At 45.4% G+C, this 23,800-nt stretch overlaps 1 protein-coding gene and 1 long non-coding RNA gene across 8 annotated transcripts in view; one reads left to right on the forward strand and one right to left on the reverse strand.

Annotated features, from left to right (window-relative positions):
• SUSD1 (sushi domain containing 1) overlaps positions 1-8,171 on the reverse strand; it is a 150,959-nt gene extending 142,788 nt beyond the window's left edge. For all 6 annotated transcript variants that reach the window (XM_039475228.2, XM_074395177.1, XM_074395175.1 and 3 more), the window contains exon 1: positions 8,017-8,171. In XM_039475228.2, the coding sequence (XP_039331162.2) occupies positions 8,017-8,119 (103 nt within the window). In that variant the 5' untranslated portion in view covers positions 8,120-8,171. The remainder of the gene's footprint in view (positions 1-8,016) is intronic.
• A 176-nt stretch (positions 8,172-8,347) lies between these two features.
• On the forward strand, positions 8,348-17,829 carry LOC141583773 (uncharacterized). Of its 2 annotated transcripts, none has more exons than XR_012516666.1 (3): positions 8,348-8,405; positions 11,722-11,850; positions 16,760-17,829. It is a non-coding gene; the product is annotated as an uncharacterized LOC141583773 (long non-coding RNA). The 2 variants fall into 2 exon arrangements; XR_012516665.1 differs by lacking the exon at positions 8,348-8,405 and adding an exon at positions 8,529-8,585.
• Positions 17,830-23,800: the final 5,971 nt, after the last annotated feature.

Below are 23,800 nucleotides of genomic sequence, written 5' to 3' on the forward strand. Positions count from 1 at the left end.
GAATCAGTCTGCAAGATGCAGTACCTGTTATTTGGCCTGGTGGTTAAGAGCGCTTGGGTTTGTTATAAGCCTAGCTATGCCGCATACTAGCTATGTAATCCTTGGTGATCTCTGTGCCTCAGTTTCCTATAAATCTATGAAACAAGAATAATAATAAACCTACCTCATATGGTTGCTGTGAGAATAAAAGAGTAAATGAGTATATATTAGTCCATCTTCATGCTGCTAATAAAGACATACCTGAGACTGGATAATTTAAAAAAAAAAAAAAAGGGTTTAATGGGCTCACAGTTCCATGTGGCTGAGAAGGCCTCACAATCATGGCAGAAAGCAAGAGGCACGTGTTACGTGGCATCAGGCAAGAGCGAATGAGAGACAGTGAAAGGAGAAACCCCTTATAAAACCATCAGGTCTCGTGAGACTTACTTACTACCACAGGAACAGTATGGGGGAAACCTCCCCCATGATTGAATTGTCTCCCACCAGGTTCCTCTCTACAGCACATCGGAATTACAGGAGCTACAATTCAAGATGAGATTTGGGTGGGGACACAGCCAAACCATATCAATGAGTTAATACATGAAAAGCGATTCAAATATGTTAGACATTGTTATAACCAACCACTCAACAACTCTTCGTTAATAAAAGAAGGTATTGACACTGATGGTTAGCTAGCCAGCTCCCAATTACACCAATGGGAAGAGTGGTGGAGAAATGCACTGATGCAAAACTCAAGAGCAATACCTTTGTGTATTCAGGTGTCTACCCATTGATGGGCTGATATCCTAGAAACCATTATATTTGAATTTACATAATCACTCCCTGTCTTCGCCACATCCTCCCAACCTTCTGGGTAAGAGCTGACTCAGAAGTTGAAAGCTCCTCACCTTTTCAGCCCCGCTCACCTGTTCTTCCTCTCCACTGCAACCAAAAAAAGCTGCAACTCAGGATGCGAGGGAGACCGCCAGCTTCTGAGACCCACTCTAATTCTTTACTTCAATACATGAGCAACAACTTCAGTGTACTTCTGAGCCATTAGCTGATGGACTTTAACAGTGCAGTAAAGAGAAGTTCACAGTCAAGGGAAGAAGGTAGTTTAAAAGCACAAATGCAGGCCATGCACAATGGCTCACACCTGTAATTCCAGGACTTTGGGAGACTGAAATGGGAGGATCTATTGAGCCCAGGAGTTTATGATTAGCCTGGCCAACAACCAAGACCCCATCACTAAAAAACCAACAGGGAACAACAACAAAAAAGCACAAATACAGTGCTTTAACCCAATTCCCAACCATTCACAGTCAGACCAAACAAATCCACTGCACAACCTTCCTGAGATTCTGTCTCTCAAATTTGTGGAGACAGATCAAACAACCGGAGGAAATAAGCCAAAAAGGCCCAAAACTCAGGAAGAAAGAGCATTCCCAAGTTGTCTTTAACAGTACATAAAACTGTCTTGCTCTTGAAAAACTGCATCAAATTCCAGAGGTGGAAGGAATCTGAAAATCCTCATGTTCTCTCCTTTCCAACATCCCTGACAAAAAATATCCAGAAACGAAAGCATAGCCTCTGCTTTTAAATCCCTCCAAGACAGAGTCCTCTATTCTCTCCAGCAATGTAATATTTGCAGGGCTATTCAAACTGTCATATATTTCCCACACCCACCCAAATTTAGGACTGGTACTCCCCATCAAGAACTCTCACTTAAGCTGGTCCGAAGGTAGTGAGTTACCTCCATTGATTGTTCAGCGTCAGTTACAGATCGAGCTCCTTATTCTACTCTTTCTTCCTTCTCACTACTGCACTTGACTAGTTAAAAAAACAAACAACAAAAAAAAGAACTCTCAACCTTCCTAATACGAGGAATGACTCATACGACCTGATCCTGTTCATTTTCTTCTCTGACCAAGATCAACCAGCAGTGTGGCCCCTACACCTGGCCTCAGGACCAGAAACCAACCCACACTGAGTGCCATTAACTCAGACCACACCTGAAGGTTCGTGCCGGGCAGTCATTCACTTAACCCCTACCAGTTCTTTTCACACCTGTCTCACACTTGACTCATTCTCCAGAAGGGTGTACCCTGCCCACCCCACCCCCACCTCCCCAGACGGAATTTCACTCTTGTTGCCCTGGCTGGAGTACAATGGCAGGATCTGCAACCTCTGCCTGCAGGGTTCAGGTGATTCTCGAGTAGCTTGGATTACAGGCATGCACCACCACACCCGGCTAATTTTTGCATTTTTAGTAGAGCCAGGGTTTCACCATGTCAGACTGGTCTCCAACTCCTGACTTCAGGTGATCCGCCCGCCCTGGGCTCCCAAAGTGCTGGGATTACGGGCATGAACCACCACACCCAGCTGGGTACCCTTTTTCTTAATCCATGCAATTCATTTTCCCTCTCTCTTCTGCAGAGCTGAAGCCAACAGACTACCTGCGATTTTGAGCTACAGGGACCTTGAATCCCATTTTAGAATTTGACCGGAAGACCGAGAATACACCCAGGACCAAGTCCTTGGAGGTGGAAGACAGGCCATGATGGGCATCTTCAACAACTCTAATCCTGCACCCTGATTTTAAGCAAATTTAAGTCACTCCAAAACAATCCGCTCACTCCGTTTCTCTTCTTTCCTCCTCTGGCTCACCCTGAAGAGTGAATGTGCTGCTGTGACTCATGAAGACAGACTAAAGGCCAAGCATGAAATGCATGATGAGCGAAGGCCGGCAACCTCTGTACAGCAAGAACAACTTCCTGACCCCCAGCCAGGCCTGAGCCAACAAGCCGCAGACTCCAGCAACAAATGCCAGAGAAAGGTTAAGAAACAGGACTGACTGGTTCTACCCCTTCCTCATGCATTCCTACCCTCTGGACTCCCCTGGGCCCTGCACCCCACCCAGCCACCAACACCCTCCTGCCATATCAATCACACTAAACACACTTTCCTCACACTCCGGTCACTGACTTCAGCTCTTCTCCCCAAAACATCTTTGATGCCAATTAATGTCATTCGGCCCTTGTGGCCAGTGAGAGGCTAAACATACAAATGGACAATAGCCAGATCATATGGAGTCTTGCTTTGTCACCTAGGCTGGAGTGCAGTGGCATGATCTCAGCTCACCGCAACCTCTGCCTCCTGAGTTCAAGCAATTCTCCTGCCTCAGCCTCCCAAGTAACTGGGATTACAGGTACCCACCACCACGCCCAGCTAATTTTTTGTAGTTTTAGTAGAGATGGGGTTTCACCATGTTGACCAGGCTGATCTCGAACTCCTGACCCCAAGTGATCTGCCCACCTCAGCTTCCCAAAGCATTGGGATTACAGGCATGAGCCACTGTGGCCAGCCCATATAGTAAAATAGAATTCTGACCCACAATCTGTAGCAATCAATCTAGGAACTCTGTAGCAATCAGCCCCAAATTGCCAGGTCTTAATCAGGAACAGCCAGCTACCCTAATTTTTGTCCTTACTTCCAACTTTGGACCAACCGGAGAAGCCAGATATGGCCCCTCACCAATCATATGGGATGCACACTACTAGTAAGCTTCTCCAGCTGGGAGTACCTGAACAACCCTTCCCCCAACCTCCTTCCTTTTTCTACTGTAAAGCTTTTCCACCCTGGCCTATTTTTGAGTCTGCCAAATGGAAGTGATGATAACTGACTCCTTTGCCACACTAAGCCCTGAATGAATAGCCTTTGCTTATTCCAGCCTGGGTGGTATTCATTTATTTGCATACCAGATTCCAAATACAAGCCACTGTCCCTACCCACAAGGAGCTTTTAGTTTAGTAAACACTCACATTCCAATATGGTGTAAGTGTATAACCAAGGTATGGACAGGTGGATAGCTCTGACGAACTTCCTAGGAGGAGGGAGCTATCCCAGATTTGCTTTGAAGTATGAATATTGCTCACTAAGTAGCCCACCGTGGGAGAAGAGAGGCACACTTCTCCAATCTTCTTCCTCACCACTCCGCTTTCAGAAACTAACCTCTCCCACTTATGGCCCAAGTTTCATTTTTTACCTTCTCTACCCATTAACCATCTCATTTATTTTTGTTTTTCAATTTCCCCCTCTCTACTAAATAATAGCCCTCAGTCTAAAATATGTTTGAGCCTGTTTTGCATTCCCTAAAAATCTTAGACTGATTTGACCAGCCCAACTGAATGCTACCTTCGTTTTCCTTCTAGCTTCTTTAAAGAGTATCTACTCCAAGGCAAGGTGCAGTGATTCGTACCCGTAATCCCAGCACTTTAGGAGGCTGAGGCAGGCAGATCACTTGAGGTCAGGAGTTGGAGACCAGCCTGACCAACCTGGCGAAACCCATCTCTACTAAAAATACAAAAATTAGCTGTGTGTCGTGGTGTGTACCTGTAATCCCAGCTACTCAGGAGGCTGAAGCAGGAGGATCCCTTGAATCCAGGAGGCAGAAGTTGCAGAGAGCGAGATCACACCACTGTACTCCATCCAGCCTGGGCAACAGAGCGAGACTGTTTCAAAAAAAAAAAGAGTATCTACTCCATAACCAAGGTCTCTACCCTCACTCTAAAGCCCCCACATCTAGCTGTCACCCTCTCTTCTCTGCTAACTCTGGGTCTCCATTGACCAGAGCCATCCAATTCAAAGCCTTTCACTCCATCTCCACCCCTCCGCTTCCCCTCCCCTGGTTTCCTTTACTAAACAAGCCCAGTCTTTCTCCGTACTGTAAACTGGCTACTGCTTCTTTCTTCTTGACTTGCATCTACCAACTGAACTCCAAGAATCCACTCCAAGAATCCGTACTTCATCCTCTCAATCTTGTCAACCTCAAGGTTTCATGCAACCATCAAGTCTGCATGGCTTGCATACACCTATCCCCCACAGTCCTAGCTGTCTGCTGATTTCATCTCTCTAAATCCATAACAGCACCTCAAATTCAGGATGTCCAAAATAACTAATCATCTTTCTTTCCCGATCTTTCTCCTCCCATAAAAACATATACCTAGTCGCCCAGTCACCAAGTCTTCGTGTCATCTTTCCCCTTCTGTTCCCTTGCACCTTCACATCTGTTATTAAATCCTTCCTTCTTGTCCATTTCTTTCTTTTTTTTTTTTAAAGACAGAATCTTGCTCTGTCTCCCAAGTTGGAGCACAGTGGCACAATCTCAGCTCACTGAAACCTCAGCCTCCCCAGCTCAAGCGATTCTCCTGCCTCAGCCTCCCAAGTAGCTGGGATTACAGGCACCTACCACTGTGCCCAGCGAATTTTTGTATATTTTAGTAGAGACAGCGTTTAACATGTTAGCCAGGCTGGTCTCGAAGTCCTGACCTCAGGTGATCCACCTGCCTCAGCCTCCCAAAGTTCTGGGATTACAGGCTTGAGCCACCACACCTGGCCCTGGTCCATTTCTTATTGTCTACATTCAGTCCTCTTCTGCTGTCATTACTGTGGGCCCAGTCCTCAGAACTTCCCGGCCAGCTACTACAACACCTTCCTCAACGTGCTTGGCCAAGCCTCCAGTCTTTCCCTACATTGTCCACTGTCAGGAAACCTGCCCTGCATAAAACCAGGTTCTCCAAGTTTGAAAATGAAGGAAGAGTGTCTACGTAAAGAGAGGAGGCTCAACCAGGAAGCCTTGACTTCTGTTTCCCCAAATTCACCCTAAAACCTTTAGTTTCAGATGACCTTAGGTAGCTACTAGCTGCATTCAGTTATCCTGGCCTAGCAATTCAAGGGGACCATAATGGACAGTTTCCTACCTTAGAGAGATCACATGAAGATCCTGAAATAGATGCCAAACATCTACAAGTCCTATGCACACTGTCCTGGGACATGGAAGCAAGGAAGAAATCTAACCAGAGCACCTAATATATCTAATATATATATATGTATATATATATTTTTTTAAGATGGAGTCTCACTGTCGCCCAGGCTGGAGTGCAGTGTGCGATCTCAGTTCATACAACCTCCACCTTCCAGGTTCAAGCAATTCTCCTGCCTCAGCCTCCTGAGTAGCTGAGACTACAGGAGTGTGCCACCACGCCCGGCTAATTTTTTGTATTTTTAGTAGACACAGGGTTTCACTGTGTTACCCAGGATACTCTCGATCTCCTGACCTCGTTATCTGCCTGCCTCGGCCTCCCAAAGTACTAGGATTGCAGGCCTGAACCACCGCGCAGGGCACCTAATATTACAAAAATGGCCACTCCAGAAGATCGAGCTATCAAAATATCCACCAGGCAAAGAGAGTCCCAAGGCAAAGAGAATGGGGGTGGGGATGGCAGGGAGGAATCTCAACCACAAGTCCCCCTGTATCTCATCACATAGACATTTCCTTCCATTTCCATATGATGATCAGTGTTTGGTTTTAGTGAGGAAGATGGGGGATCCTTAGACCCTCTCCCCCCCATCTCAAGTTTATTTGTACAAATAGCAAAGGAGGACACCAGCCCTATGAAGATAGCAGCCCAAGGGACAATCCTTCTGTCCTCACATTGGCAGACAGAGATCTCTACTCTAAAGGCTTTGCAGGGGCCTGGGCACCTTTGGGAGCCTGAGCTGGAACTGAAGCTGGAGCTGCAGCCTGGGCCTTGGCTTGTCCTTGGCCTTGGCCTTTGGCTGCCACAGCCTGACACCCTTCGGAATCTTGGGCTTAACCTCCTTGGGCTTTATAAGGGCAAGGCCTCGGCAGGTGCACTCACGGCCTTGCCTTTGGTCCCCTCCATCTTCTTTAGGCCCTTCTTGTGCTTCTTGGCAAAGTGCATGTTTGTATATTTGTGATTGGCGTTTCTTGATGCCATTTCTGTGCCATTTTAGGGACTGGTTGTGTATGGTGTGGTTCTTGGATTTGGCCATCTGCACCGTAACCCGCGGCTCCCTAAGCACCCGGAACCAGCTGGACCCACTTTTCATGTCACACTCCCTGAAACAGCTTCCAGTGGCTTCCAGCCACAGCTAAGTCCAAAGGCCTAGGACTGCCAATCAAAGCACTCTGCCCTCTGCCTTCCGTACCTCCACGTGCTTCCTTCCCTTCTACCCCCGTCTGAATTCTGAAGAAATTCATTCAGTCGACACATTTGTGGAGAGGCGGCAGTACCTTCTGCTATGAGCTGGGATGTCTTTTCCACATTTTCCCATATCCAAATATGACTAATCCTCGACGGCCCCGCTCAGGGGTCACCACTAGATTTCTCAAGCTAGAAGGAATCTTTCCCAGCCCTCACCACCTAGGTCTTCTCAGAGCACTCATGCCATTCTGCCTTGTATTACAGTTATTTGGATGAATATCACCTCCCCTGCGCGTCTGAATCCTCTGTGTAATTCCTACTCCGCTCAATATTGCACTTTGCAGAGGAGCAAAGACAACTCCCTCGATCGCCTGGAAATGGAACACCTGCTGGTCTGAATCCTCCAGACAATTAGCCCCAAGAAGGCCCGCACTGCCCGCCCTCATCCGCACAGGGAAGCTGCTGGAGGTCCATCTGGTGAATGAATGAGTGAATGAATGGCTTCATTCCTATACTCTTCCTTACACTTCTTTCTCACCGTGTTGAGCATCCGGCAGTTCATGAACATGATCAAATTAAAAGTGGAAATAAAATTGCTTCTGGTCAAAAATGTGTCATGCAAAAGCCAGCGCAGAGCCGGAAGCGGGATAGCGCCGCGGAACGCCCTGGCCCTCCCCGCCCTGCCCCGGGCGCCGCCCTGCTCAGGTCCGCGTTCGCGCCCAGCCCCCACCCCGCCTCCTGGGCAGCGGTGGTCCCTGGGGGCCCGGCCAGGCCGTCTCAAAACCTGCGTCCCACGGCGATGCGGGGTCAGGTGTGGTCAGGAAAGCCCAGCGGGGAGCCTCCCCACCTCCCGCTTCTCTGAGCTCCTCCTTCCCGATCTCCAATAACCGGCGCGGGCCCCTCTTGCGCCCCACGCCTTGGCATCGCGGGGCTCCGACCCAGGGGCTGGGAAGCGTCCGTGCGCCTAGAGTCCTCGAAGCCCAGCCAGGGGCCCCGCCGGCCGCCAGTGCCCGTCCCAGCCCGCACTCACCATCGGCGCCCGTCTCTCCAGCGGCGCCGCGGGCCAGGCGGAGCAGCAGCAGCAGCGGTAGCAAGCGGCTAGTCGGGCCCGCGCCCCGGGCCCCCCGGCCCATGCCACTGCCAGTCCCTCCCGGCGCGCCCGCGGCTCCTCCCGCGGCCCTCGGGGCGCAGAGATAAGGCCGTGGGCATCGCGGGGAGGGCACCAGCCGGCGGCTTCCGGCCCCGCGATGGGGAGCGGGGGACGTCCCGGGGTCCCCGATTCCTCCCGGCCGGGCCTGGGCGCGGGACGCTCCCGTTCCGCTTCTGTCCCTGGCTCGGCACCGTCACCCCTTCCCGCACCTGCTGCGTGCCAGGCCCTGTCGCCGCTCACTTTGGCAAAGGGGGACAGACACTCATCGGGTAATGACACAGCTGGACGCAGAGCTCCGGAGGGTGCTGGGGAGGAAATGTCGCCGGGGATCCAAGCCCCTCGGGGACTCAGGGAGGCACCCCCGGGGAGAGGGATGAGGGGGTCAAGGGGCAAAAATCTTCGAGGACGTAAAAGGGAGCTGGACGAGGTGACCACAGCGTAAGGCTCAGGTAAAAGGTCGGAAGCCGCAGGCCCAAACCACCCAGGGGCGACAGACATGACCAGGTGACACCTGGTCACCTTGTGTGACAGTAGAACTGTGATGGAGGAAGGGGCTGGCATCAGTCCCCGCTGCTCCGAAGACATCCAGCATGGGACGCGCTGAGGCCAGCCCCTCCCTCCATCACAGCCGTACCCCTTCCCCAAGGAGGGAGTAAACCCAGACCCAAGGATGAGAAGGCCGTTGGGGAGGAATCCCAGAGGGAGTTCGTTGTAGAAATGAGGAAGGGAATCTCCTTAGGGTGGTAGCAGAGGATTGGAGAGAGGCGTTAAGCTGCAGAGGGAAGTTAGCCCTTTTAACCCAAGTGAAGGAGGTCGCTGGGAAGCTGTCACAGTTTTAAGCAGGGAATGACTTCATCACTGACACATCTCTGCGTCTGTTCTGTGGGACGAGGGTTGGGGTTGGGATTGGGATGTGTAAGGCAGAGAGCCCGCCGGAGTTGCTGCAGGAATCAGGCAATAGAATATATGTCCTGGAGGTCAAGGATGAAACCCGTCTCTACTAAAAAAAAAAAAAAAAAAAAAAAAAAATTGGATAGGCGTTGTGGTGGGCACCAGTAGTCCCAGCTAATTGGGAGGCTGAAGCAGGAAAATCACTTGAATCCAGGAGATGGAGGGTGAAGTGTGCCAAGCTTACGCCACTGCATTCCAGGCTGGGCAACAGAGTAAGACTCTCTTTATATATACATAAAGACGTGTCCTGCAGCTGGGCATTGACAAATGAGTGTGAAGAGGGATGTGTGTAGGAGTGGAATCCACTGGATTTTTACGACTAGTGGGGGAGAAGGAAAGAAATAAGATCCAGTTTGAAGGCTCTGAGCTTGTGATGTCTGTGGGAGAGCATCTGAGAGCAGGCACCCCACTACTTCACCACATATCCTCACTTGCTTATTCTCTGCCATGAGCCTGCCCTAAATCTAACCACTTTCAAACACACCCATATAAGGGCTAAAGTTGTGCAGTCTTAAAAAGTAGTTAAAAATCAACTTTAAGCTGGGTGAGGTGTGGCATGCCTGTAGTCCCAGCTGCTAGAGAGGCTGAAGGGCAGGAGAATTGCTTGAATTCAGGGTCCACCTGGGCAATACAGTGAGACCCCCTCTCTTTAAGAAAAACAAAACAAAACAAACAAACAAACAAAAAACACCTCATCTTCCTAGACTCTTTTTTCCTCTTGGGGAAACAGGGTCTAGTTCTGTTGCCCAGGCTGGAGTGCACAGCTCACTGCAGCCTCACCCTCCTGGACTCAGGCAGTCTTCCCACCTCGACCTCCCCAGTAGCTGGGACTACAGCGGCGCAGCATCACACCCAGCTGATTTTTCAATTTATTTTGTAGAGACAGGATCTGGCTATGTTGCCCAGGCTGGGTCTCCAACTCCAGGTTCAAGCAGTCCTCCCACCTTGGTCTCCCAAAGTGCTAAAGTGACAGAAGTGAGTCACTGCTGCCGGCCTCAAAAGCTCTTTTTTCAGTGGGCTTTCTTGACAATTATTTTTGTTCAAGAAAGACAGGGGCCTGTTCGGGGAGAAATAGATGGATGGTGTGTCTCTACGATTTAGACAAATGTTTTAAGTTCAGCTCTCCATGAACTTTGAACTTGGAAATCGTGTCATTGTTTTAATAAATATACTGTTCAATTAAGATTTTTAACCAGGCCAGGCACAGTGGCTCAATCCTGTAATCCCAGCACTTTGGGAGGCTGAGGCGGGTGGATCACGAGGTCAAGAGATCAAGATCATCCTGGTCAACATGGTGAAACCCCATCTCTACTCAAAATACAAAAAATTAGCTGGGCATGGTGGTGCGTGCCTGTAATCCCAGCTACTCAGGAGGCTGAGGCAGGAGAATTGCCTGAACCCAGGAGGCGGAGGTTGTGGTGAGCCGAGATTGTGCCATTGCACTCCAGCCTGGGTAACAAGAGCAAAAACTCCATCTCAAAAAAATAAAAAAAAGATTTTTAACCAACCTATACCTATCCATCCCCACTGCACCCCATTGCAAAATAAATAAATTTAAATACATATGTATACATACATATAGATATAGATATATAGATAACGTCAGGAAAAATTGTCCAAAACTTGAAAATGAGTAAAAGAGATTACTGGGTATCCTTTCAGTGGGGTGCTGGGTGCACCTTGGGTGGCTATTGATTAGGCTATTTTGCAGCCCTAGAAGGCTAGAAGTTAACTTGCAGAAAACCGATGATTATGCAAAAGATTTATGTCCATAGCAGTGAAAACGAATGTTTTCCAGGAGAAATATAAGTGAGCAGTCCTTTCTGCCAGAAAATAAGTAAGTTAAACCCACTAATCTCATTTTGTCCTATATGATGTTAACGAGTTAACCAGTTTGGCATCTATTAGCAAATTCATGTCATCATTCCTGACGTCAGATTTTCCTTTAATCTTGGCATCTTACTAGTTTGAACTCCTTTGAGGTCAACAACTTACTGAGTCCTTCATTAATCAATTACTTGAATAGAATCTTAGATAGGTTTTCATCTTATATTTGCATAAGTCATGTTTTCAATTTTCTGAAAATTATATTTCAGTACAATCCATCTTACTCTATATTTCACATTAGATTGCATGACTTCCATCAATTCACTGGCTCATTTTTAAATTTCAAATACATATTTTTGGTTAAAAAATACTTCTTAATGGTGAGTCCACTGGATCTCATAATGAAAAATTATCTCCTCATCCAACAGTATTTGTCACCAAAATTAAAACAGAATCTTGAACCAGTGTGAAATTTGAGGAACGGTGGGTTTGTTGCTGACAAAGTATTTGACTTAAGAAAAATGTTCTTTTAAGAGAGCATGGTCAATATACCAGCACTTTCTAAAAGAGAACTTGAAAGAAGCTTTCTCCTTCTCTTCCTCCTCCTCCATCTCCTTCTCCTTCTTCTTTCTTTGAGACAGGAGGATCTCACTCTGTCACCCAGGGTGGACTGCAGTGGTGCAGTCATGGTTCATTGCAACCTTGATCTCCCAAGCTCAGTGATCCACCAACCTCAGCCTCCCAAGTAGCTGGGACTACAAGCACATGCCACCATGCCCTACTAATTTTTTTTTTTTTTTAATGTAGAACAGGGTCTTGCTATGTTGCCCAGGCTGGTCTTGAACTATTGCCCTCAACGGATCCTCCCACTTCAGCCTCCCAGAGTTCTGGGATTGCAGTTGTGAGCCCCCATGCCTGGCCTGGACTTCGTGTTTAGTGAGTATCCACTTTCAGTTTTGCAAGATGAAAAAAGTTCTGTGGATGGATAGTGGTGATGATTACACAACAATGTGAATGGACCTAACACTGAACAGTACACTTAAAAATTTTGATTTATTTATTTTTGAGAATGAGTCTCACTCTTGTTGCCCAGGCTGGAGCTCATTGATGTGATCTCACCTCACTGCAACCTCTGCCTCTTGAGTTCAAGCGATTCTCCTGCCTCGACCTCCCAAGTAGCTGGGATTATAGGCACTGGCAACCATGCCCAGCTAATTTTGTATTTTTAGTAGAGACGGGGTTTCACCATGTTGGTAGGGCTGATCTTGAACTCCTGACCTCAAATGACCCACCCGCCTGGGCCTCCCAAAGTGCTGGGATTACAGGCGTGAGCCACCATGCCTGCTCTTAAAAATGTCTAAAATTGTTTTTAAAAATTCAGTGACAATAAATGTACATGCCAATTTTTATTTTTATTTTATGAGATAGGCAAATATTAAGGACTTTCCAAATTAATTTTGGTTCTGGCAAATCTATATAGAATCAGGTTTATACAAAAGATCTTTTGGAAAGCCCCATTTTCCAATATTCCTGAGACATAGTGAATGGGATTTCAGGAGAGCTCTGAGCGGACTCTGGGGAGCCATGGGTATGGGGAGGTGGAGGGCAGGCAAACAGAAAAATTTCATTCTGAACCCTGGTTCAGTATCTCTAGGGCTTTTTCCTCAAGCTGCTCTTCTCAGTGTCAGATTCCAATGTGAAGAGGTTTGGGGTTTGTCCAGTGGGTTCCCATCTGGCTACAAGGCCAGAAGGAGAAGCAGGGAGGGAGACTGGATACTAAATATCCTGGGACACTCCTGGAAAAAAAAAATCCATTCTTGTTTACCACACTCCTGACCACAAATGATGTACAGAGACTGCTTTGGGATGGCTATGGGCAGGCTTGCAAATTGTATTTTTGTTTTTAATTTATTTATTTAGAGACAGAGTCTTGCTCTGTCGCCCAGGCTGGAATGCAGTGGTGTGATCATGGCTCACTGCAACTTCCAACTTCTGGGCAAAAGCAATCCTCCCACCGCAGCCTCACATCAATTGTAAATAAACTGTTTATATGTGGGCATTTTAGGAATGGCTTGAATATCTCATTGCAATGAGTTTGATATACTCTAGGGTTGTATGTACTGCTTGAAGTTTGCATTAGAAATGATTTAAATATTTGAAGCCTTTGAATTACATTGGCTGAAAACTTGTGTGTTTGAAACAAAGTAGCAGTCCCTCTGTAACAGTCTGCTCCACCCCCACCACATCTAACCCTGGCTGACTCAACGTCTGTGAAAACCCCAAGGCCACCTTCAAAGAAGCCACATTGCCCCTCCCAGAATGCAGTCATCATCTCAAGCAGATTTGTAAACGCTGATAACAGGGACCTGTGCCTCTGGAGAAACGCCCTGCTGAAGTCTCTAACTCAAACAAAACGCAGACTTCTCATTTTTGGAAGCTTAATGACTCTCAGATACTTGCTGCTGTTGGAGAAACAGTAGGATTACTCTGCCTTCTCCAGCACACTTCTCCCTCCCCACAGAAACACACACACACACACACACACACACACACACACACACACACACACAAACACACACACACACCACACATCGCATTACCTGCCTCACTTGCAAAAGCCTCAGCTGTTGGTGTTTAATACCACAAACCCTGAAAGGAAGCCCGCTGACAGCCCATTTCCGGACCCAGGATCAGCCACTCACAGCCCTAAAGAGAAGCGGGCCAGGCAGCAGGGCAAATCAGCAATGAGCAGCAGAGTCGCTGAGGAAGCCATAACAGCTGTGAAGGCGGATGGTTCCAGACCTTCACTGAAAGAGAGACCAGCTGACAGTGAAGACCCGCATCCCCAACCTGGGCTAATAGTGCAATCTTCAAAACAGAAATACTTTACTCGATTATTTTGCAATGGACTTAGCTACAAGCTTTATTGGTTTCTTTGCTCACCACTGTTTTTTGTCCTGTGTCTTCCTCTTTCCCAACTTTTCCTCCTCCTTCATCTTTGGGAACATTGTTGAGTATCTGTTTCAAAAAGTATTCCTGGGTAGTAAGCTTTGAATCTTTGCACGTCCAAATACATATTAATTTTACCCATATATATATATATATATATATATATATATTTTTTTTTTTTTTTTTGAGACAGGGTCTTGCTCTATCACTCAGGCTGGAGTGCAGTGGCCTGATCTTGGCTCACTGCAACCTCGGTTTCCCCAAGTTCAAGCAATTCTTGTGCCTCAGCCTCCCAAGTAGCTGAAATTACAGGCATGCACCATCACACTCGGCTAATTTTTGTATTTTTAGTACAGCCAGGGTTTTGCCATGTTGCCCAGGCTGGTCCCGAACTCCTGACCTCAAGTGATCTGCCCACCTCGGCCTCCCAAAGTGCTGGGATTACAGGCGTGGGCCACCACACCTGACCTCATAATTTAATTATATATTAACTGAGTATAGAATTCTGGATTCAAAATAATGAGGTGATAGGTTGAGGTGGTCTAGAATTCTGGATTCAGATGGAGTGTTGCTGATGGAGGGTCCATGCTACTATGGCTGTCAACCCCTTACAGGTGACATGTCTCTCTCCTATCATATCTACCAAGCTTTGGGGGATTTTTCTCTTTATCCTGGGAATTCAGAAATTTCATGATGACATAATGTTTCATTATTCTTGCCCAGCATTCATTGGACCTTTCAGTTGGTGGAATTAAGACTTTTTACAGGAAAGACATTTTTTTCTATTAATTATTTGGTTATTTCATTCCCTCAATTATTTCTGTTTATCCCTTCTGGGATGTATGGAATGGTTTTTTTTTTTAAATAGAGACAGAGACTCACTTTGCTGCCCAGGCTGGTTTCAAACTCCTAACTTCAAGTTATCCTCCCTCCTTGGACTTCCAAATGCTGGGATTACAGGTAAGAGTCCACCACACCTGGCTGGGAATTTTTTTAAAACTTGCCTCTAGCCTCCATGGCTGTTAGGATTTTTCTTTGACTCTCACTTTCTTGGCCTTCATTTACTGAATATGGGAGATTGCCATAACTCAATTTAGTGTTCATGAATTTGATCTTTATCCATGCCACTCTTCTCTTCAATTTTTCTATTGAAATATTTTTATATCGGCAATCATGCTCTTAATTTCTAAGAACTCTGCTTCTTTGTATAGAATGGCTTTTTTTATGTAGTTGTAATGACTTCTGTTTCATTAGGAAGTTGTTCATTTACTTGTTGAGTTTGATGACTCTTATTCTGCTGGTTTTCCTCAATTGTTTTGTGATTTTTGACTGTCCTTATTTCTACATGAGGGTCTCTCTGTTACGAATTAACAGTTTGTGAGAATGACTCAGGTGGTGATATGGTTTGGCTCTGTGTCCCCACCCAGATTTCATCACCAAATGTAATCTCCACATGTCCAGGAAGGGAAGTGATTGGGTTATGGAAGCAGTTTCCTCTATGTTATTCTCATGATAGTGAGTGAGTTCTCATGAGATCTGATGGTTTTATAAGGGTCTCTTTCCTCTTTGCTTTCTCTTCTCTTGCCTGCCGCCATGTAAAATGTGCCTGCTTCTGCTTCCACCATGATTGTAGATTTCCTGAGGCTTCCCCAGCCAGGCAGAACTGAGTCAATTAAACCTCTTTCCTTTATAAATTGCTCAGTTTGGAGTATTTCTTTATAGCAGTATGAAAATGGACTGACAGAGGCGAGTTTAAAAAAAAAAAAAAAGGAATTGATAGTTTGACTCTATTTCTCCAGGTGAGAATCTCTGCTTTCTTAGGAGTAAATGGAGAATTGGTTACAGTGGTTCTAGGTTCAGTAGTTGTGCAAAGTGGGATGTAGGAGTGGGGAGACAAAGAGAGTGCATTTGAGACTTCTTTCTTAGTTGCCATGCTTTCTCTGGCCCCAGTACCTTCTCTGGAAACCTCTTTTTGTATCACAATAAGCTTCACTTAAAGTTATCACTTGGGCTGGGCATGGTGGCTCACATCTGTAATTCCAGCACTTTGGGAGGCCAAGGTGGGTGGATCACTTGAGGTCAGGAGATCAAGATGATCCTGGCTAAGACGGTGAAACCCCATCTCTAAAAATACAAAAAATTAGCGGGACATGGTGGCAGATGTCTGTAATCCCAGCTACTCAGAAGGCCGAGGCAAGAGAACTGCTTGAACCAAGGAGGCAGAGGTTGCAATGAGCAGAGATTGTGCTACTGCACTCCAGCCTGGGCAACAAGAGCAAAATTCCATCTCAAAATAAATAAATCAGCCGGACGCGGTGGCTCAAGCCTGTAATCCCAGCACTTTGGGAGGCCGAGGCGGGTGGATCACGAGGTCAAGAGATCGAGACCATCCTGGTCAACACGGTGAAACCCTGTCTCTACTAAAAATTCAAAAAATTAGCTGGGCATGATGGCATGTGCCTGTAATCCCAGCTACTCGGGAGGCTGAGGCAGGAGAATTGCCTGAACCCAGGAGGTGGAGGTTGCGGTGAGCCGAGATCGCGCCATTGCACTCCAGCATGGGTAACAAGAGTGAAACTCCGTCTCAAAAAACAAAAAAGAAAATAAATAAATCAATAACATAAAAATAAATAAATAAATAAAGTTATCATTTGGGGAAAAAATTAAGAACTAGCCACTTCTAAAACAGAAAATAGGTGAAAATATTTGTAGCTTATGAATAAATTACCAGTTCATTTTCCCTGTCTCTACTGTCTCTGATTCTGATATAATTCTGGAGTTCTAATGGGAAAATGTATTATTTTGGAGATTCTTTCTCTCAGCTTTCATGAGATTGTGGGTGCTGCAGCTCTGTTGTGTTTTTATCAGTCTGATCACATCTGCTTTATGTTTTCAGCAAATCTCCTCTGTTTTGCTGCTCTCATAATACCATGCCTGGATTTCCAGTACTACTTTCAAGTGATTCTGCTCTCCACCACCACCTCCATTTAAAAACCAAAATTGAGATATAACTTTCCTGCAGTGAAATATACAAATATTCAGTATACAGCTCATAAATTTTTACACACACCAAATATCCACCACTCAGGCCAAGAAACAGAGCATTACAAGCTTCCTGGAAGCTCCCTCATATATTTACCAGTCTCCCAAAAGTAATCAATGTTTCCGACCTGTATAATCACCATAGGTTAGTTTTGCCTGCCTTTGAATGTCATGTAAATTATACCCTATTTACTTTTTTTGCTTGTGAATTTTTATGCTCAGCATCGTATCTGTAACGAGTTACATCCATGTCATTATGAGTAGAAGTTTGTTTTCTTCATTTCTGTGTAATAGTCTAATGCAAACATGTATATGCAACAATGTACTTACCCATTCCATTGTGGATGGTCATTTGGGCTATTGCCGATTTTTAGTTCCAAGTAAAACGCCTATGAAACTTCTTGTATTAATACATGTTTTGGGGGGTATGTATAGTGTTTATTCTGCTGGGTAAATATCCAGGATCATAGCGTTTATAGATGGTTGGCTTTCGGAGTATTGCCAAACAATTTTCCAAAGCAGCTGCTGTTCACACTCCATGCCTGATGCAGAGTTCCAGCAGCTCCATGTCCTTGCCAACATTTGGTTTTGTCAGTCATTTTAATTGCAGCAACTTTGATGGGTATATAGGGGCCTCTTATTGTGGTTTTATTTTCATTTCTTTGTTGACCAATAATATTAAACACATTTTCATATGTTTATTGACCATTCTGAAATCCCCTTTGGAGACATGCTATCACATATTTTGTCCATTTTGTAAAATTGGGTTATCTGTCTTTTTCTCATTGAGCTGTTGGAATTTGTTTATATTCTGGATTTAAGTCACTTGTCAGACAACTGTATTTCAAATATCTTCCAAGTGTGTGACTTGCCTTTTCACTCTCTTAATGATGTCATCTGATGAATAAACTTAACCTGAAAGAAGGTAATTTATCAATGTTTTCTTCTATTGTTAAGTGCTTTTACATGCTGTTTAAGAAATTTTTGCCTATTTGGAGATCATGAAGTTATTCTGTTTTCCTTTAGAATAAACTTGTAGAACTTCTTGATTATTTTACTTTTCACGCTTAGAACTAAAATTCATCTGGAATTAATTTTTATGTATAGTGTGAAGTTCATTTTTCCCCATGTGGATATCCAATTGTTTCAGCATCATTTATTAGGAAGACCCCTCTCCCTGCCCCCCAATAATTGCAGAGAAGCCTTCATTATGAATCAGGGAATTGGGTATATGTGGAGTCTGCTGCTAGATTCTATTCAATTCTATTGACCAATTTGTCTATCCTTGCTTTAATACCACTATCTTAAGTACTGTTGCTTTATTGTAATCTGGTAGCAAAAATCTTCTGGTTTTATTTTTCTTCAACATTGTCTTGGTTATATTTTTAGCACTTTTTATTTTTACATTATATATATATATACATATATATTTACATTATATATATGTGTGTGTGTGTGTGTGTATATATATATATATATATATATATATAGTAGGCTGAGGCATAAGAATCACTTGAACCCAGGAGGCAGAGGTTACAGTGAGCTGAGATTGCGCCACTACACTCTAACCTGGGCCACAGAGCGGGACTCCATCTCAAAAAAAAAACCTCCAGTATGGCACGCAAGACTCTTTATAATCAGGTCCCTGCTTATCTCCCATATACATTTCTACTTCCAAAGTCCCCCATATGTCACATTTAGCACTTACTCCATGTATCAAACTGTCACTACTTGTCTGTCTTTCCCAGTAACTTACAAATTTTGCAAGGACCTGGAGTGTACCATATCCGCCAGCTATCGTTGCATCTGGGAAGAACTCCTGGATGTGACCAGCTAGCTATTCCAAATCTGTTCCTTCCTAGTTTAACATACACGCATTTTCTTTTCTTTTCTTTTTTTTTTTTTTTGAAACGGAGTCTTGTTCTGTCCCCAGGTTGGAGGGCAATGGCGTGATCTCGGCTCATTGCTGCAACCTCTGGGTCCCAGGTTCAAGCTATTCTCCTGCCTTGTAAGTGTTCTACGTATTTGGGGAAGGAAGGAAAAACTGGAATTGATCACTGTCAGCCCTGGGTTGCCAGTGGGTATTAATATTCAGCTCACCTGTGCATCCTTGAAACAAGCCAGGGTAGAAAAGCATCAGATGAGTCATCCTCCTACATGTCTCATTTCCTGTTCATTCAAAGGCTTGGTTCCTGGATCGTATATCCCCAGGTGACTGTCTCCCACACTGATTATCTCCAGGGCACTGACGGTGCCTCACATTGTACTGACTTGCTCACACAGTTGTTTAAAAATGGAAGCTGGGTGCAGTGGCTGATGCCTGTATAATCCCAACACTTTGGGAGGCTGAGGCTGGTGGATTACCTGAGGTCAAGAGTTCGAGACCAGCCTAGCCAACATGGTGAAACCCCGTGTCTACTAAAAATACAAAAAATTAGCTGGGTGTAGTGGTGTGTACCTGTAGTCGCAGCTACTCAGGAGGCTGAGGCAGGAGAATTGCTTGAACCCAGGAGGCCGAGGTTGCAGTGAGCTGAAATCATGCCACGGCACTCCAGCCTGAGCAATAAGAACAACCTTCCATTTCTAAAAATAAAAATAAATAAAAATGAATATGAGTGAGAAATTTTGAATCTGTGCCAAGGTGGGTAATGGAAAAGGAAGCCTATTTAGCCAGTTCAAAAGATTTCTTATGCTTTGATTTTCTCCAGCAGATTTGTGGAATAAACCCTCCGCACTCATGGGTAATTTTAAAATCAAATTATTGCTTCTAATTGTGGTAGCTAATTCTTAAACACAGTTTGCTAATGTTGGCCACAATACTGGGCTCACAAGCCACAAGTCTTAGATCCAAACAGAAAACACAGGTTGTCACACATCATTTAAATCAAGTCACCGCACCCGTCCAAACAGGTCAGCAGCCATCAGAATTCCTCTTTCCTGGACACCCCTCCTTCAAAGCTCTGCTCTGTATATTTAGGAGAGTTTTGGTTGAAGTGACATAAAATATGATGCAAAATGTTGAAAGAAAAGCTGAAATTTACGGGTACCTATAACCCAAAACTTTCAGTCACAAGTCTGACTTAAGGTGGCCTTGACCAGTGATTCAAAAAATGCCTCTAGTGGCCGGGCACAGTAATCCCAGCACTTCGGGAGGCTGAGGCAGGCGGATCACCTGAGGTCAGGAGTTCCAGACCAGCCTGGCCAACATAGTGAAACCCAGTCTCTACTAAAAATACAAAAAAATTAGTCAGGTGTGGTGGCGCACACCTGTAGTCCCAGCTGCTTGGGAGGCTGAGGAGAAACCCCCCAGAGAATCACTTGAACCGGGGAGGCGGAGGTTGCAGTGAACTGAGATGGTGCCACTGCACTCCAGCCTGGGCAACAGTTCGAGACTCTCTCAAAAAAACAAAAACAAAACAAACAAACAAACAAACAAAACACCTCTAGAATCCAGTTATTCCTTCCAACCCTACTCTGTTCTGGGGTTTTGTCTCATGACCGTAAGATGATTGCAGCTACGGCTGCAGTTTTTACATCCCCTCAGCTTCAAATCTGACACACAGAGAAAGATTCTCTTCCCACTGAGTGACACAAAAGCCTTGAGACCTCCTCTATCTCTGGGGGAAAGTGACCATAACTAAACCAACCAGACTACTACACTGAATGATTGCATCAATAATTAGCCTCCATCAGCTGGGGCTCAACCTGAGTGTGGGGTCAGCCTCTCCCAAATCCCAGAACTGAGCTGGGAAGGAGCGGTTTCCAGTGGAAACTCACAGAAATGTTTTATCAAAAGGGCAAAAGGATTCTGCACAGAAAATCAGCACATGTGACTAGCTAGCTATTCCGAAGAATCCGTCCCTTCCTAGGTTAATGTACACACATTTTCTTTTTCTTTTCATTGTGGTTTTTTTTTTTTTTTTTTTTTTTTTTTTTGAGATGGAGTCTCGCTCTGTCCCCAGGCATAATCTCAGCACATTGCAACCTCTGACTTCCAGGTTCAAGTGATTCTCCTAGCAGCTGAGATTACAGGTGTGCGCCACCATGCCTGGCTAATTTTTTTGTGTTTTTAGTAGAAACAGGGTTTCACTATGTTGGCCAGGCTGGTCTTGAACTCCTGACTTCAAGTGATCCGCCTGCCTCAGCCTTCCAAAGTGCTGGAATTACAGGTATGAGTCACAGCACCTGGCCCATACATGTATTTTCACAAAGCATAATGTATTTGAGTTGGAAGGGTTTTTAACCCTCTTTCCATGTGGCATTACTGGTGCAAAAGTAATTGTGGTTTCTGCTATCAAAAGTACTGGCAAAACCACAATTGCTTTTGCACCAACCTAATAGGACTTGGTTTTAGTTCTGTCATCACTTTGGGTAACTCTTTTTTGTCTTGTTTTAAGCTGTATCTACTTAAAGAGTTATATAAACCCCCAGGTGAACACAGTTCTCTAAGCTAGTCTGACCACTGTAAAATCAAGCAGAACTTTTCCATAGGTCCTGATGTTAAACCTCAGTAATACAGTCAGAACTTTTTTTATAACTCAAGTGCAGAGCCTTAAATGCCTACCCTTTACACTGTACATTGTTCGATACAGTCCATTGCATCTACCCTCCCTTAGCATATCACTCCAGAAAACACTAGAAATGGCCTTCTGGAGACCAACTCTCCCCTAAGCTGTGATGAGCCTGATGTCACCTCAAGCTAGCTCCAGGGGCCCCTCCAGAAAGGTCTAAAAGGGTAGATACTGGGTAAGGAGACTCATGGTTTGCTTCAGCCACACATTTACAGCCTCTGCAAAGCTATAGGAAAGATTCTGGTTTCTAGATTGATAGAGTTTTTTAGAAGCAAACAAAGGCCTGTCTTGTGCAAACAAAGGCCTCTGGGGAAGAACCTTCCAGCTGCCAAGATCAGGAAGATATTGAGGAGGAGGCCCTCAAGCTAGATAGATAGGTTTTCTTTTTCTTTTCTTTCTCTATCTTTTAATTTTTTTTTTTGTTTTGTTTTGTTTTTGTTTTGTGGGTTTTTGACAGGATCTTACTCTGCTGCCAGGCTGGAGTGCAGTGACTTGCTGTAACCTCTACCTCTCAGGGCTCAGGTAATTCTCCTACCTCAGCTTCGCAAGTAGCTGGGACTACAAGCATGTGTCACCACACTCCGATAGTTTTGTTTTTTTTTTTTGAAATGGACTCTCACTGTGCCATGAAGGCTGGAATGCAATGGTGCAATCTCTGCTCACTGCAACCTCCGCCTCCCAGGTTCAAGCGATTCTCCTGCCTCAGCCTCCCGAGTAGCTGGGACTACAGGTGTGTGCCACCACATCCAGATAATTTTTGTGCTTTTAGTAGAGATGGGATTTCACCACATTGGCCAGAATGGTCTCGAACTCTTGACCTCATGATCCACCTGCCTCGGCCTCACCAAAATGCTGGGATTATAGGCATGAGCCACCGCACCTGGCCTTTTTCTTTTTTTGTAGAAACAAAGTTTTGCCATGTTGCCCTGGCTTATCTTGAACTCCTGGGTGCAAGCAATCCACCCACCGTGGTCTCCCAAAGTGTTAGGATTACAGTTGTGAGCCTGGCATCCAGCCTACAAACATATTTTTTTAAATAAATGTATTGGCTAGGTGCGGCGGCTCAGACCTATAATCCCAGCACTTTGGGAGGCTGAGGTGGGTAGATCACTTGGGGTCAGGAGTTTGAGACAAGTCTGGCCAAAATAGCAAAACCCCATCTCTACTAAAAACATAAAAATTAACTGGGCATGGTGGTGGGCTCCTGTAGCCCCAGCTACTCAGGAGGCTGAGGCAAAAGAATTGCTTGAACCCAGGAGGTGGAGGTTGCAGTGAGCCAGAATGGTGCCACGTCACTCCAGCCTGGGCAACAGAGTGAGACTCCGTCTCAAAACAAACAAAAACGTATTATGGCAGGGCACGAGGCACAATGGCTCAGCCTGTAGTCCCAGCACTTTGGAAGGCCGAGGCAGGCAGATTACTTGAGATCAGGAGTTCGACACCAGCTTGGCCAACATGGAAAAACCCTGTTTCTATTAAAAATACAAAAATTAGCTGGGCATAGCAGTGTGTGCCTATATTCCCAGCTACTCAGGAAGCTGAGGCAGAAGAATTGTTTGAACCCAGCCAGGAGGTGGAGGTTGCAGTGAGCTGAGATGGCACCACTGCACTCCAGCCCGGGTGACAGAGTGAGACTCCATCTCAAAATTAAATAAATTAAAAAAAAATGTATTATGACAGAGCAATACTCCGTCTCAACCAAACAAAAACAAACAAAAGAACATGTATTAATGCACAAAATAATACTTTGTGGTTCATCCTCTGGTTATAAAAACAACGCAAGAGAATTATGGAACTTTTTTTTTTTGAGACGGAGTTTCGCTCTTGTTACCCAGGCTGGAGTGCAATGGCGCGATCTCGACTCACCGCAACCTCCGCCTCCTGAGTTCAGCCAATTCTCCTGCCTCAGCCTCCTGAGTAGCTGGGATTACAGGCACGCGCCACCATGCCCAGCTATTTTTTTGTATTTTTAGTAGAGACGGGGTTTCACTATGTTGACCAGGATGGTCTCGATCTCTTGACCTTTGCCTCGGCCTCCCAAAGTGCTGGGATTACAGGCATGAGCCACCGCGCCCAGCCGGAACATTTTAATAAAGAAAAATTATAGAGAACAAAGACTTATCATGAACATTAAAATTAATTTATCCAATATCACATGCATGCTCCGTCACTCAGCATCCTATCAGCATTGATGTAAGCGACCTGTAACTATGAGTATCCACCCTGTTGACAGAGCCCATCCTGACCCAGGAAATGCTTTTCTACATGTCTTGCCCCACAGTCTTTTTTTTTTTTTAGACAGTCTCACTCTGCTGCCCAGGCTA

This window comes from Saimiri boliviensis, chromosome 2, assembly GCF_048565385.1.
Source record: "Saimiri boliviensis isolate mSaiBol1 chromosome 2, mSaiBol1.pri, whole genome shotgun sequence".
Classification (NCBI taxonomy): domain Eukaryota; kingdom Metazoa; phylum Chordata; class Mammalia; order Primates; family Cebidae; genus Saimiri; species Saimiri boliviensis.